At 57.0% G+C, this 13,648-nt stretch overlaps 4 protein-coding genes across 4 annotated transcripts; 3 read left to right on the top strand and 1 right to left on the bottom strand.

The window, feature by feature from the left end:
- Positions 1-2,119: 2,119 nt before the first annotated feature.
- PMC1_2 (plasma membrane calcium) lies at positions 2,120-6,418 on the top strand (the record flags this gene model as incomplete). The annotated part of the gene is made up of 1 exon (XM_066780146.1): positions 2,120-6,418. One exon carries the CDS (start codon positions 2,120-2,122, stop codon positions 6,416-6,418), a length of 4,299 nt encoding a protein of 1,432 aa, XP_066629375.1.
- Positions 6,419-7,325: 907 nt separating this feature from the next.
- Positions 7,326-8,471, top strand: SLS55_008739 (uncharacterized protein; the record flags this gene model as incomplete). Its single annotated transcript, XM_066780145.1, has 1 exon — positions 7,326-8,471. The coding sequence occupies one exon, from the start codon at positions 7,326-7,328 to the stop codon at positions 8,469-8,471; it is 1,146 nt and encodes a 381-aa protein (XP_066629374.1).
- A 533-nt stretch (positions 8,472-9,004) lies between these two features.
- On the bottom strand, positions 9,005-9,706 carry SLS55_008738 (uncharacterized protein; the record flags this gene model as incomplete). Its single annotated transcript, XM_066780144.1, has 2 exons — positions 9,005-9,413; positions 9,702-9,706. The coding sequence occupies 2 exons, from the start codon at positions 9,704-9,706 to the stop codon at positions 9,005-9,007; spliced, it is 414 nt and encodes a 137-aa protein (XP_066629373.1).
- A 2,276-nt stretch (positions 9,707-11,982) lies between these two features.
- On the top strand, positions 11,983-13,390 carry PPH3 (phosphoprotein phosphatase PP4 catalytic subunit; the record flags this gene model as incomplete). The annotated part of the gene is made up of 3 exons (XM_066780143.1): positions 11,983-12,085; positions 12,291-12,471; positions 12,544-13,390. The coding sequence occupies 3 exons, from the start codon at positions 11,983-11,985 to the stop codon at positions 13,388-13,390; spliced, it is 1,131 nt and encodes a 376-aa protein (XP_066629372.1).
- Positions 13,391-13,648: the final 258 nt, after the last annotated feature.

Genomic DNA, 13,648 nt, shown 5'->3' with positions numbered 1-13,648 from the left:
GGTCCGAAAAGAGCATCATGTCAGACGAGCTCACAATGCGAGATTATCGCAGAATCCCGCCGCGGTAGCACGGCCGCATTGTTGCTCCTACGGACCAAGACCGACCGTATGGGTTTTATTGCGAGGCTGACCGCATAATCCGGGCGACGCCGGCTGATCGGGGCTTTGGCGACATTGCGCAAAGCGCGGAGAGAGCCTGCTGGGCATCGTCGCGATCACCATATGAGGCGCCGTTCCAGAAGGCCATGGCAATATCGGCCGGCCAAGCCTGCCCAGCGGCTGTCAAATGACCGCTAGCAGGATGAAACCTCCCCTATTTCCCTCTCTGTTTCAAATGCGAGCAGAGTTTACGACAGAGAACAGCCGAGTCCCATCGGCTCGCCTTAAGAGAAACTAGCGGTGACGAGCCCTGCCCAACGAGCGCGTGTAGCCTACCTAACGAGTCGCGAGACTGGTTGCGGTGCTGCCTTCGGTATCTGGAATCGAGGCAGTGCAAAAGGTGTGGGAGGCAAGCCGGCTGGGCGTGTCACCTTGCCTCTGCGTGACGGGTGAAATTGAGCTTTGAGCTGTAATTGCTTGTGACGATGCCGAGCAGCGCCGGCCGGCGCTTGGTGGACTTCTTGCAGCCAGGTGCCGGAGCGCCCAGCTGAAGCTCATGAACGATCGGATGACTGGGCTGTGGCGGAAAGACGGGCGCAGGAGAGGCAGCTGCCGACGGGCGACGGCGATGGCGATGGCGATGACGACTGGTCCAGCTGTTCGCCCGCTGGTGCCCGTGGCTGCAACCTCCGGCCAGTCGCGTGTGGGAGATGTGGCGGTGGTGGCGGTGCCTGTGGCGGTGGGCAGTTTTTCCTTGCAGCGATCCAGTCGGCTGGCTACCTAGCGGTGGCGGCTCTCCATCCAGCGAAGCGCTTGCCGCAGCGGACGGCGGAGACGCTGCAGGCTCGCTTTGCTCCGCGAAAGGGGTGCCGCGCGGCCTTGGCTGGGCGCAACGACGTCTCCAGCGCACTTGGCGAGGAAGGCGGAGGAAAAGTCAATTGGCGCGGCGGAGTGCCTGACGCACCTGCACCGCTGACGAGAGCCGGCGAGTCAGGCTCGAGATTGGCCTGGAGCGACACGCCCTCCAGAAAATCACAGTCGCCCTGGTTGGTTTGCGCAACTGGATGCACTCGGGCAGCGGCCAGCTGTCCGGTCGGCCAGCGCAGCCGCTGCCATGCGGTGGGTAAACAACAGCTGCTTGAGCCCCCAGCTGGCCCAGAGGCTGTGGCTCTCATGATTTGCCGCAGGCGTCGCGGAGCGCAGGGGGCGCACGGAAACTACGTCGCTTCAGGCCTAGAGTGAGGCAGTGCTGTTCTGGGCGCATCGCTGTCTCCTCCATACAACGACACATGCCTTAGGACTCCTTAGTGCGCCCTCACCCGCTCCAGCCTGCCGTTGCCAGCCCGCGACCACCGTTGGTCTTTCTCCACGCTTGCTCGCCCGCTGTTGCTTCAAGTGGCCGCTCGCTCCCCGGCCACATGACAATTGCACATTCGCCGCCTGCCCGCTCTCCTCGTCCCGACCGCATCTCCATTGGAATGGCTTTCGCTCGCTTGTAGCATAGCCCCAATCGTGCTCACCTACCGACCGCTCAACCGCCCTCCGCCTTCCCCGTGAGCCCTCAGAGCGCTTGCGGATCGCCGCCCATCCGACTTCTCCATCATTCTGTTACACCGAGGCACAGCTGTAACTGCTCCCCTACCGGGCGGCCCGTGAGTCTCTCCCTCGCCTGCACTGCCCGCCATTGCCCGGGCTCTCCCCAACGTGGCTGTGGGGAGGCGACCGAAGCTTCAGCTTGCTCAGGTCCGCCTTGGTTCAACCGTGGCGCCTGGGCCGAAATCCCTGCAGGGCTCACTCGCCCCATCTGCGTGGACATTGAGCTGTCCACAGTCCCTTCGACCACGGTGCTAACTCTCAACACAGCCCAGTACGAGGCAGCCTTCCTACTTATTCCTTCTTGTATACCCATGCACATCTCACCTCTGTAATTCTCAGCCACCACGCCGAGGACCCACGCGCCACACCTGCGCAACCCTCTGTCGCCTGCAGTGCGAGCTTCCGGTGAGAGAAGGCAACCGTCATGGCCGATAGAAAGAGCCCGAGCCCTGAGGGCCGCAAGAGCTCGTCCTCACCTGGACCGTTCCGCCGCCAGCGAGCCCCGACCATTACCATAGACACATCGGCTGTCAACAACAACAACCCGGACATGGGAAATGCTGTGCCGCTCGGCAACCTCAGCGACAGCATCCACACCGTTCACACACAGCGATCCGAGACAAGCTTTTCGACTCAGTCTCAGACTCGCTCTTCGCCCGTCGACTTGCGCAACCCGAACTCATTCGACAGCTCTCAGGACCGCCCTACATCCCCGCACAATGTATCCTCGCCATCGAACCGTTGGGGCAACGACCCCAATGTCTTCCTGTCCGTTCCGAACCCGCGGTCGCGAGGCAATTCACTGGACTCGCAGACGGAGAATGGCCAGTCCTTGGTTTCGGGCACGACCGAGACCTATGTCAATAGCTCCCCGACAACGACGCATAAACAACAAATCGGTCACGACGAAATTCTTAACGACCAGGACGCGTTGAAGCCGGACCCCGGCACTGAGCACGAGTTCGAAGTCGAAGATAATAAGTTCGCCTTCTCGCCTGGACAGCTGTCCAAGTTGTACAACCCTAAAAGTCTAGGCGCCTTCCATGCGCTGGGCGGGCTGCACGGTTTAGCCAAGGGTCTAAGAACGGACCGCAAAAGCGGTCTTAGCATGGATGAGGAGCACCTCGATGGCCATGTTTCTTTCGAGGAAGCCACCACCCCCTCGTCTACCGAGACTGATAGAAAGGGCGCTGCTAACCTCGAGCGGACTGCTACAACACACTCCCAGAAGCATGGAACCAAGCCTCAGGCATATTCGGACCGTAAGAGGGTTTATTCCGATAACAGGCTCCCGGAGAAAAAACCGAAGAGTATCTTGCAGCTGGCATGGATGGCCTACAATGATAAGGTCCTGATCCTGCTTACGATCGCCGCCGTTATTTCGCTCGCTCTCGGACTTTACGAAACCTTCGGCCAATCGCATGAGGATGGAGAGCCTAAAGTGGAATGGGTTGAAGGTGTTGCCATCATGGTTGCCATCGCCATTGTCGTCGTCGTCGGAGCTGTTAATGACTGGCAAAAGGAAAGGCAGTTCGTGAAGCTCAACAAGAAAAAGTCTGACCGGTTGGTCAAGGTCGTCCGCTCTGGCAAGACGAGGGAAATTTCGGTATATGATGTGCTTGTTGGCGACATCATGCTTCTTGAACCCGGCGACATGGTTCCCGTTGATGGCATTTTCATCGAGGGCCACAATGTCAAATGCGACGAATCTTCTGCCACTGGAGAGTCCGATGTCCTGAAGAAAATCCCGGCCGACGACGTATACCGAGCAATGGAAGCCGGCCACAGCGTCCGCAAGATGGATCCCTTCATTCTTTCAGGCGCAAAGGTTTCCGAGGGTGTTGGTTCGTTCATCGTCACAGCCACTGGTGTCCACTCGAGTTACGGCAAGACTATGATGGCTCTCCGCGAAGACAGCGAAGTCACTCCGCTGCAGTCCAAGTTAAACGTTCTCGCGGAATACATCGCGAAGCTGGGTGGTGGTTCTGCATTGCTCCTCTTCATCGTCCTGTTCATCGAATTCCTTGTCAGGCTGAAGAGTAGCGATGCAACTCCGGAAAAGAAGGGCCAAAACTTCCTGGACATCCTGATTGTCGCCATCACCGTCATCGTCGTCGCCGTCCCGGAGGGTCTCCCTCTCGCCGTTACTCTTGCACTGGCCTTCGCCACGACCAGAATGTTGAAGGATAACAATCTGGTTCGCCTGCTTCGTTCCTGCGAGACTATGGGTAATGCTACCACGGTCTGTTCTGATAAAACGGGAACACTCACCCAAAACAAAATGACCGTGGTTGCCGGATCGCTGAGCACGGCCCTTCGCTTTGGTGATCGCAAGGCCAAAAACATAGATGAGCAGGACGCTGCCAACAAGGGTAAACAGGCTTCCGAGGATAATGGCGATGACGTCTCTCCCAGCGAGTTTGTTTCCAATCTTGGCGCAGAACTCAAGGAGCTTTTCAAGCAATCCATCGTCATCAACTCGACCGCCTTTGAAGGAGAAGAGGATGGCAAACCCGCTTTCATCGGTTCGAAGACCGAGACGGCTCTGCTCAATTTTGCTCGCGATTACCTAGGAATGGGCACGGTCTCCACGGAAAGGTCGAACTCCAACGTCGTTCAACTGGTGCCCTTTGACTCGGGTCGGAAATGCATGGCCGCTATTGTCAAGCTCGAAGATGGTAGGTATAGGATGTACGTCAAGGGCGCGTCCGAAATTCTGGTAGCGAAAGCCGATACCATCATCGACGGTACCAAGGATCTCTCTACTCGGTCTCTCACGTCCGATATGCGCGAAACGCTCAACCACCTGATTGAGACGTATGCATCTCGGTCGCTCCGCACAATCGGGTTCCTGTACAAGGATTTTGAACATTGGCCGCCAAAGGGTGCCCGCGCACTGGAGGACGATGCTTCTCAAGCGAACTTCGACGATATCTTCAACAACATGGTATTCCTCGGTCTCGTTGGTATCCAGGATCCTCTCCGCGTCGGAGTTCCCGAAGCCGTCCAGGACTGCAAGAAGGCCGGTGTTTTCGTGCGCATGGTCACTGGTGACAACGTCCTGACGGCCAAGGCCATCGCAGAAGAATGTGGTATTCTCGTTCCCGGTGGTATCGTCATGGAGGGTCCCAAGTTTAGGAAGCTGGGAAAGCGGGAAATGGACCAAGTCATCCCTAAGCTCTGCGTCCTCGCTCGCTCCAGCCCCGAAGACAAGAGAATCCTGGTCAAGCGTCTCAAGGAGCTTGGCGAGACGGTTGCCGTCACCGGCGATGGTACCAACGACGCTCCTGCTCTCAAAACCGCCGATATCGGTTTCTCCATGGGAATTGCTGGTACGGAAGTTGCCAAGGAGGCCTCGGCTATCATCCTCATGGATGACAACTTCTCGTCAATTGTCAAGGCTTTGTTATGGGGTCGTGCCGTCAACGATGCTGTCAAGAAATTCTTGCAGTTTCAACTTACGGTCAACATCACTGCCGTACTTCTGACTTTCGTGTCGGCCGTCGCTAGCTCCGACCAAACGTCGGTCCTTACTGCCGTCCAGCTTCTCTGGGTCAACCTGATCATGGACACGTTCGCTGCCTTGGCTCTTGCCACTGATCCGCCTACTCTCAGTCTGCTCGATCGGAAGCCTGATCCCAAGTCCGCCCCGCTTATCACGGTTACCATGTGGAAGATGATCATCGGCCAGGCCATCTACCAGCTTGTTGTGACCTTCATCCTCTTCTTCGCCGGCAAGAGCATCCTCTCTTACGAAAGCGACCACGAACAAGACCAACTCAGTACGCTGGTCTTCAACACTTTTGTGTGGATGCAAATCTTCAACCAGGTCAACAACAGGCGCCTGGACAACAAGTTCAACGTTTTCGAGGGCATGCACCGTAACTACTTCTTCATTTTCATCAACCTCATCATGATTGGTGGTCAGATCATGATCATCTTCGTCGGTGGTGCTGCCTTCTCGGTGAAGCCACTCAATGGAGCTCAGTGGGGCTACTCAATTGTTCTCGGCTTCCTCTCGCTTCCGGTGGGTGTCATCATCCGGTTGATTCCCGATGAGTTGGTTGCTAGCTTGATCCCCGCCCGGTTCAAGCGTAAGCCTACGCCCGACCTGGTCTTGTCGGATGACTATGAGTGGAACCAAAGCCTTCTTGAGATTCGCGACGAGCTCGCGTTCATCAAGAGGATCCGTGGTGGTCGTCTCAGCGCGCTCAAGTTCAAGCTCCAGCATCCTCGGGAAGCCGCTCGTGAGGTGTTTAGCCGTTCGCGCAGCAGCCACTCTCTCCCCCAGACGCCAAACAATGAGCGTAGTGACAATGAGGGCGGGTCTCCTGCGCCTCCCACGCCTATTAGCTCCCATTCACGCAGCCGCAACCGGTCGCGCTCGAACTCCGCATTCGGGCCTGCAGCGGCCATGGCTGGCATTGTTGCGGGCAGTATTGCCGGATGGTCGCCGATTGAGCGACGCGACGGGGATAACGGCGAGGGCGGCGTTGCTTTCGCACGTGGGCGGGCCGACATCGAGTCCCAAGAAGGAGTCAGCGTGCACTCGGGCACGAGGAGCGAGGATCCAGTGATTGTGAAGGAGGGTCCTACTCCTGGAATTCCTCCCAGCCAAAGCAACGAAACCACGCCGGCATTCGGAGTCGGGCCCTTTGCTGATCAGCCCAAGCTGGACAGACAAGAGGGAGGAGATGGCAAAACCAAAGATACCCAGCCATGAGGAAAGCCGTACGTAAGTGGACAGTAAGCTTTTAATGGGAGGACCTTCACACCAGACGTCGGCTGTCTTTCGATCTTGAGATTCCCCGCCTCCGCGTGCGAATTGTGGCCTGTTGGAGGGTTGGCGTTTTTCTTTTCCTTGATTCTCACACCTGCCGAGGGCAACCTCGCGGCGGTTTCAACTAGCATTGTATGCAAACGCTGTAATGTAAATAGATGGCATGGGCTAGCTCCATTGCTTCGAGTGTTCTTTCCCCCTAGGCGATCGAGCGTATGGTTTATTGACGAGAAAAGACGGTTTTATTGTGTACTCGACTTTGGAATCACGAGGGCTTGTGATACTTGAACTAGTTAGCTTCGGAATGGCAAAAATCAGCTTTGGATAACGGAACCAATGAGTACCTGCCCTTGATCACGTCCTGCGCTGCTCGCTTCTTGCTGGCTATTCTGTGGCATCCTGTTGGTGGGCTCGCTTGTCCGTCTGGGTAGCAGCGAAGCGCGGGACGACTGGCGGGGCGAGATGGTCAAGCTGCAGGACAGCCACAACAGCGGTGGGGGGTTGAGAGGCAAGAGAAAGAAGGAAACCGTCAGACGACGTCAAATTACTGTTGCGCTGGCGCACATCGCACTAACTGCGTTCAGAGAGTCGACGTGCCGGTATTCCGTGAGGCTCGTAGGGCTGACATGGACCCTGGTCCCGAGGCTCAGCTGCCCCACTCCAGCCTGGGAGCTTGTCCCAGTGGTTGTCACCGCCTCCCTCCACCTTTCCGCATTCCCAACCCCCACCCCACACCCGGACACATCGCTCTAGCATACACAATGGCCCCCTCCACCCTCGATCCCAAGACGCTCAGCGCTTTTGAGAATGCCGCTGCTGGACAGTAAGCTCACATCCCCCCCAACCCTCAATGGAACCACTTCTCACTCCATCCTCCCTGACCCGCAGTGACGGTGTCCTCTCCGACCCTACCGGTGCCCTCGTCATCAAGCCCTGCACTGCCGCTGAGATAGCTTTTTACGAGGCCGCCACCGCCTCGCACCCGGCGCTGGCCGCCTACATGCCCACCTTCATGGGTACGCTAGAGCTGAACAAGTCGCCCGAGGCTGCCACGCTCGCCGCCGCCGTCGCATCCGCCTCGGACTCCCCGGACCCCTCGGGCGCCTCGACGCCGGCGGTGGCGCCGATCCCTGAGGCCGCTGCTCCCGCCTCCGGTGCTGGCGCTGGTGCTGGTGACACGGCCGCCACGCTGTCGCTCGACGACGTGGGGCCGATGAAGGGCAAGAAGCTGTCGACTGACACGTCCATCGTGCTGGAGAACGTGGCGGCCGGGTTCCGCAAGCCGAACATCCTGGATTTGAAGCTGGGCGCGCGCCTGTACGACGACGGCACCGCGGAGGCGAAGGCCGCACGGCTGGACAAGGTCGCGAGCGAGACGACGAGCTCGAGCTTGGGCTTCAGGATCGCGGGGATGAGAGTCTGGCAAGGTGAGGGGGAGGAGGCAAGGAAGGGTTCGGATGAGAATGCAGTCTTCGATGAGGCGAGCAGGTACAAGACATTCAACAAGCTGTACGGCAGGGTCTTCGACGCGGAAAACGTGGTCGACGGGTTTAGGGAGTACTTCCTTGTGCCGGGCGCGGGACACTCGGCGCACACGGCGAAGCCGATTGTCGCGAGGCTGCTGAAAGATGTCAAGGGTGTGCAGGCCGCGCTGGAGGCTGAGGAAAGCCGCATGTACTCTGCATCGTTGCTATTCGTGTACGAGGGCGATGCTGCGGCGGCGAAGGAGGCGGAGAAGGCGGCCGAGAAGGCCGAGCTAGACGCTCTGCAGACGGCGACTGCCGCCGGGGAGAATGGGTTGAACGAGGAAGACGATGACGAAGTCGAGCTCGATGGCGACGAGGAAGACGCGCCCAAGTTTGCCGTCGTCAAGCTAATCGACTTTGCGCACGCCACCTTCAGGCCCGGCCAGGGTCAGGACGAGAATGCTCTGAGGGGCATTCGCTCTGTTGCCAAGATCCTTGAGAACTTGGATGCTGAGCTTGCGAAGGCATGATCCACTCACAAGCTGGGCCCATGCACTGGAATAGGCAGCATGGGAGCTGTGCTCCGGATAGGTCAGAGCTGGGCTTTAGTTCTCGAACAACGAAGTAACGGAAAGTAGACAAATGCGGATACCCTGATGAAGAGGATTGACCTTGGAATGGAATTTTTTTTTTTTTTTGTGAAAGTCATCTAGGGTGAATGAAGTCCATATCCTACCAGTGACGGTGCCTCAACAATCATTTTGTTGTAATTGAGACGTGGTGCTGTCGCGTATTTCGTTGACGCCTTCCACTATATGTCATTAACACGCCATGCATTCACGCTGCAGAGATCGACACAGGTTAGGAACCCATGGTGTCCGCAAAGCATCTGTTCAAGGATGTTTTATGGACCATGTAGCTTTTGTGCCGCTCCAGCGAACACTCAAATGCAAAGCAAAAAACGTGTCCAGCACGCCCTAGTAATACAAGCTCTTTCAAAGATCAAGAGGCATGGCTACCGTCAATCCTTCTTATTGCCTTCACCCGCCGCTCCGCCGGCCAGTCACCCAAACCACCTACCCAACAAGCTCTTGCCGCCAGCGCCACCCTCACCTCTCCGCGCAGCCTCGGTCTCGATCCACTCGCGCAGGAAAGCGGAATCCTTCATGCGGTCAACGCTCGTCAGGCGCGTTTCGAACTGAGCCTCGCCGCGATCGAAGGCCATCAGCGTCGGCATCGACGTGATGCGGTACGTCAGCGGCAGGTCGCCGATGGTCGCCGCATCCACCTGCACCTCAGCGTATCCCACTCCCCCTACCTTCTCACCCGTGCCGGATTCGATTTGGTTGTGGATAAGCGGCGCGATGGCTTTGCAGGACGGGCACCAGGATGCCGTCCAGAGGGTAATGAGCGGGCGGCGTGTGGAGGCGGAGATGAGGAGGAGGTTGGAAAGTTCATCGGGGGTGCGGATACTGCCGGGGGAGGAGGGCTGTTAGAGGGTGGCATGTGGCTTGAACGGGAGGGGGAAGCGCACGTTGTGTATATGCGGTTCGAGCTTGGTGCGGAGCTGAAGGCGGATGCGGTGTTGGAGAAGTACCGGGCGCGCGGCGCGGCGCTGGTTGCGATGCGGATGGCAATACGCGAGGAGTGGGTGAAAGGGCTCGAGAGCGTCATGTTTGGCGGGTAATTGGTTATGTGGAGGAGCTCGTGGTACGAGATAGTGAAGCTATCTTGGGTGGGCCGCAAGCTGCGGTGAAAACGTCATCGCGAGTGATCGACGCGCTGCAGGGACCTTGCATTTTGGACCTTGAGCGATAACTACGATGCACTGGCTACATCCCATCTTACTACTGTTTTCTTTCCAAATGGCACATTTGCTCTTTCGCGAACTATAGACTTATAGGCTACGTACTTGATTTCATTCCAGCACTCTCGGTAAGCGTAGCATCTTAAATATCGTTTACAATCTTGCTAACACGCGGCGTGAGCTACCGAATAAGGGTGTTTATTTTTTAATTATCTTACTACACGTTAATCTATAAAGAGCTTACATAAGTGGTCTTCATTCTAGAATACCCGCGGGCTATCCACGATGCCGCTCAAGTATTACGTAGCAGCGACTTCCCTAGCTAATACTTGAGTTTATACGACTAACCTTTGATACGTTTCTCCTTCTTCTCGTACAGCGCAGTAGCTAATAGAGCTTGAGCGGTCTACTTCTTATTCATTAACGAATCCTACGGTGATTAACTGTATGAAAAAAAAAATCCCAAGTCTCCGCCCTAATCCTACAACTAAGCCTTGTCCCTAACTGACCATGATAGTGTTATTAGTTGAAATACACTTGTTTATAACGAGCCGCAAAACCACTTTATGCTTTTCTTACAACACTAAGGATATATACAGTGGTACATTGTGCGATCCGACTCTGCTACCTCTTCCCTAGTTATGAGGGCGTAGCTGTAGGTACGCCCAGATACAGCCCTCTTAGATTACAAAACTCTAATGTATCGATTGTGTTCCCGGGTATTTTATGACTTGACATCCTCCTTTGATTTCCCAGCTCTCCTCTCGCGTACGCTTTCCACGACAACAGGCCTCCTGACCCTTTCTTGCTCCTCGAATCCTAGGAACTGACCCACCAGCCCTCCAGGTTTCGGGATCGGGCATTCACGTCTCCTCTCAGCTCTCTCAAAGCCAGCCTCGCTGCCCTCGGAATCTGTTGTTGTAGCTGCCACAGCGGAGGATTCCTCGCCGGCAGCGATCTGCCGCGTCGCCATCCGGTCTTCTGGTGGGAACTTCCTTCTCCGTCGGCGTCGTTGTGCGCCTTGATCACCGTTGAGGTTGTCGCTCGAGTCGTTTGCGGCGCGGGAGTCGACGGGACACGGGAGGATGTGTGGGAGGCCGACGACGAAAAAAGACGCTAGCAGTGTGGCCGAGAAAAGGGACGCCGTCTGGCGGGACCGGGGATGGAGGATCGGCGGCATCGTCGAGAGCGGTCAATTGGCCGTCGTGATGGATGGATGGATGCGCCGGCGAGTGCGGGGCAGCGATGGAACAGTGACGGAGGGAGTGTTGTTTTCAAACTGGCTGCGGCATTGGAAGACTGGCCGGCGGGATCAGCTTGAGCTACAAGCTGCGGGGCATTGGGGTGTGCGCACGAATGGTTCGATGTTCCCCCGCGCGACACGGTGCCTAGTGGGTGTGGGGTCCCCGTGTTGGTGTGATGAAGAGGATGGAGGTGGGCTGATGAGGTTGCCCATTCCATTCGCTAGCCATTGGCAGAAGGGCTGAGGGCCGTGCGCTGTAAGGCCTTGCAAGGATTCTTCATCGGCGGGTCAGTGCCGCGCGCATGCGGCGAGCGCTTGTCCGCGGCGAGCGCTTGTCCGCGGCAGACCCTTTGCCGCCCGGCGCGAGCGCTTCTGTCGCCGAGTCTGGGCGCGCGCATCACACACACTTGCACGTCCTCCCGTGCGCATCCCAGCTTCACAACGCCTTCGTCCCCCGCCCTCGCCTTTGCTCGTCGCGTCCTTGTCCAGCGCGCGTACATTCGCGTCGCTTCGCCTCGGACACACTCGCTAAAGCAGCAGCCCTTGCCCCCGCGCGCCGTGCAACCCTCCACCGAGTCAGCTCACGACCGCACACCTAGCTACAACATCGAGAACCGGAGACCTACGTCCGCCCAGAACGCGTTAGCACCCGTACAAGGCACGCCTCTACGTCCCATACCTCGGGTGTCCTTGGCCTCCCACGCCTAGCAGAACACGTCTCTCGACATGAGTGACCTGGACCAGTACGTGACGCTATTTGTTTCCAGCATGGCACGAGGGCAAAGATAGACGGACGAGCTGACGCGGAATTCCTCCATTAGAGCGATTGCGCAACTGCGCGCATGCCGTCCCATACCTGAGACGCAGGTACGCGAGCTATGCTACAAGGCGAGGGAGCTGTTGATTGAAGAGGGTAATGTGGTGGGCGTCGATGCGCCGGTGACGGTATGATATTCATGATCACTTGTGATGATGCAGTAGCTGATTAAGCATGTTTGCGCAGATATGCGGAGATATCCACGGCCAGTTCCATGATCTGATGGAGCTTTTCAGAGTTGGTGGCGATGTGCCGGACACAAACTACCTGTTCATGGGTAAGTCATTTCCGTACGTGACTGCCTTACAACACTGCAGTTGAGACGCTCGTGTCTGGGGGGCTTTATCGACCTGGGAATGCAGCCGCATTCTCTGCGTTTATAACCTCTCGCTTCGTAGCCGATCACTCGGGCAAGAGACAGTAGAAGGCTTTGCAAGCTCAACGCAACTGCTCCAGAACATTGAATCGCTAACACATTGCAGGGGACTTCGTCGATAGAGGATTCTACTCTCTCGAATCATTCCTACTCCTTCTATGTCTAAAAGTACGGTATCCAGACCGGATCACGCTCATCCGCGGAAACCACGAGTCCCGGCAGATCACAACCGTCTACGGCTTCTACGATGAGTGCTTGAGGAAATATGGCAGTGCAAACGTGTGGAGGTTAGCAGGTTCTTGCGCGCATCTGGTGTCTGGCCAGCCATGACTGGTTTCTGGGCTGACTTCAAACCGCAGATACTGTTGTGAGGTTTTCGACTACCTCGCCTTAGGTGCATTGGTGACGGGAGCCGCAACGAATCTTGAGCCTACTGGCACCTCTCATGCCGACCCAAACACGCAAGGCAGCCAGGGAGAAGACCAGGACATCGAGATCGAGATCCTCAATTCTAACAATGAGGTTATCAACCGGTACCCGCGCAACCCCGGCAGCAATTCTCCGGGCCCACTTGGACCTTCGAGCTCCCCAATTGCCGACGCGTCTACTAGGACCGGTCCCGCTGGAACCGGCGCCTCAGGATCCAGTTCCGGTTCAACCGGAAACCCTGGTGGAGCAGTACTTTGCGTGCACGGTGGATTGTCCCCCTTGATTGACACAATCGACAAGATTCGTCTTCTTGATCGCAAACAGGAGGTCCCGCACGAGGGTGCCATGTGTGACCTACTTTGGTCGGACCCGGATGAGATCGACGGCTGGGGCCTGTCTCCGCGGGGCGCCGGGTTCCTCTTCGGTGCCGACATCGTCAAATGCTTCAACCATAAGAACGATTTGTCCCTCATCGCGCGGGCCCATCAGCTTGTAATGGAAGGGTTCAAGGAAATGTTTGATAATTCAATCGTAACGGTGTGGAGCGCGCCAAACTATTGCTACCGCTGCGGCAACGTTGCAGCTATCTTGGAGCTCGGCGAAGACGGGAGCAATGGCGGCTACGTTCCCCGCGGTAACGGCGACACGAACCGGAGTAGAGGTCTGAGCGACAGGAACCGAGATGGGCCAGGGCGACGGTATAGAGTCTTCGAGGCTGCGCCACAGGACTCGCGTGGCATGCCTGCGAAAAAGCCGGTGGCAGACTATTTCTTGTAGAAAGCCAAGAGCGATGCTCTGGCGTGGGATACCCCTTTTCTTACACTGGCTAGCTCCGGTGTCATGTTGTACAGCATCGGAATGGGGGCAATGTGTATGGTGGCGTTACTGGGCATAAACATGGCGACGAAAGAAATGATAGTAGGAATTGGTTTGCTGAAAATCCACTCTCTGGACACCCAACGTACGAGAGGGTTTTTCTGTTTTTTTTTTTCCAGCCAAGCGCCCTCTAAATACCGGACCGTTTCAGGAAGGTTA

Source organism: Diplodia seriata (genome assembly GCF_021436955.1).
Source record: "Diplodia seriata strain FDS-637 chromosome Unknown scaffold_9, whole genome shotgun sequence".
NCBI lineage: Eukaryota > Fungi > Ascomycota > Dothideomycetes > Botryosphaeriales > Botryosphaeriaceae > Diplodia > Diplodia seriata.
The sequence above is the reverse complement of the archived record's forward strand: the minus strand, read 5'-3'. Positions and strand labels throughout refer to the sequence as shown.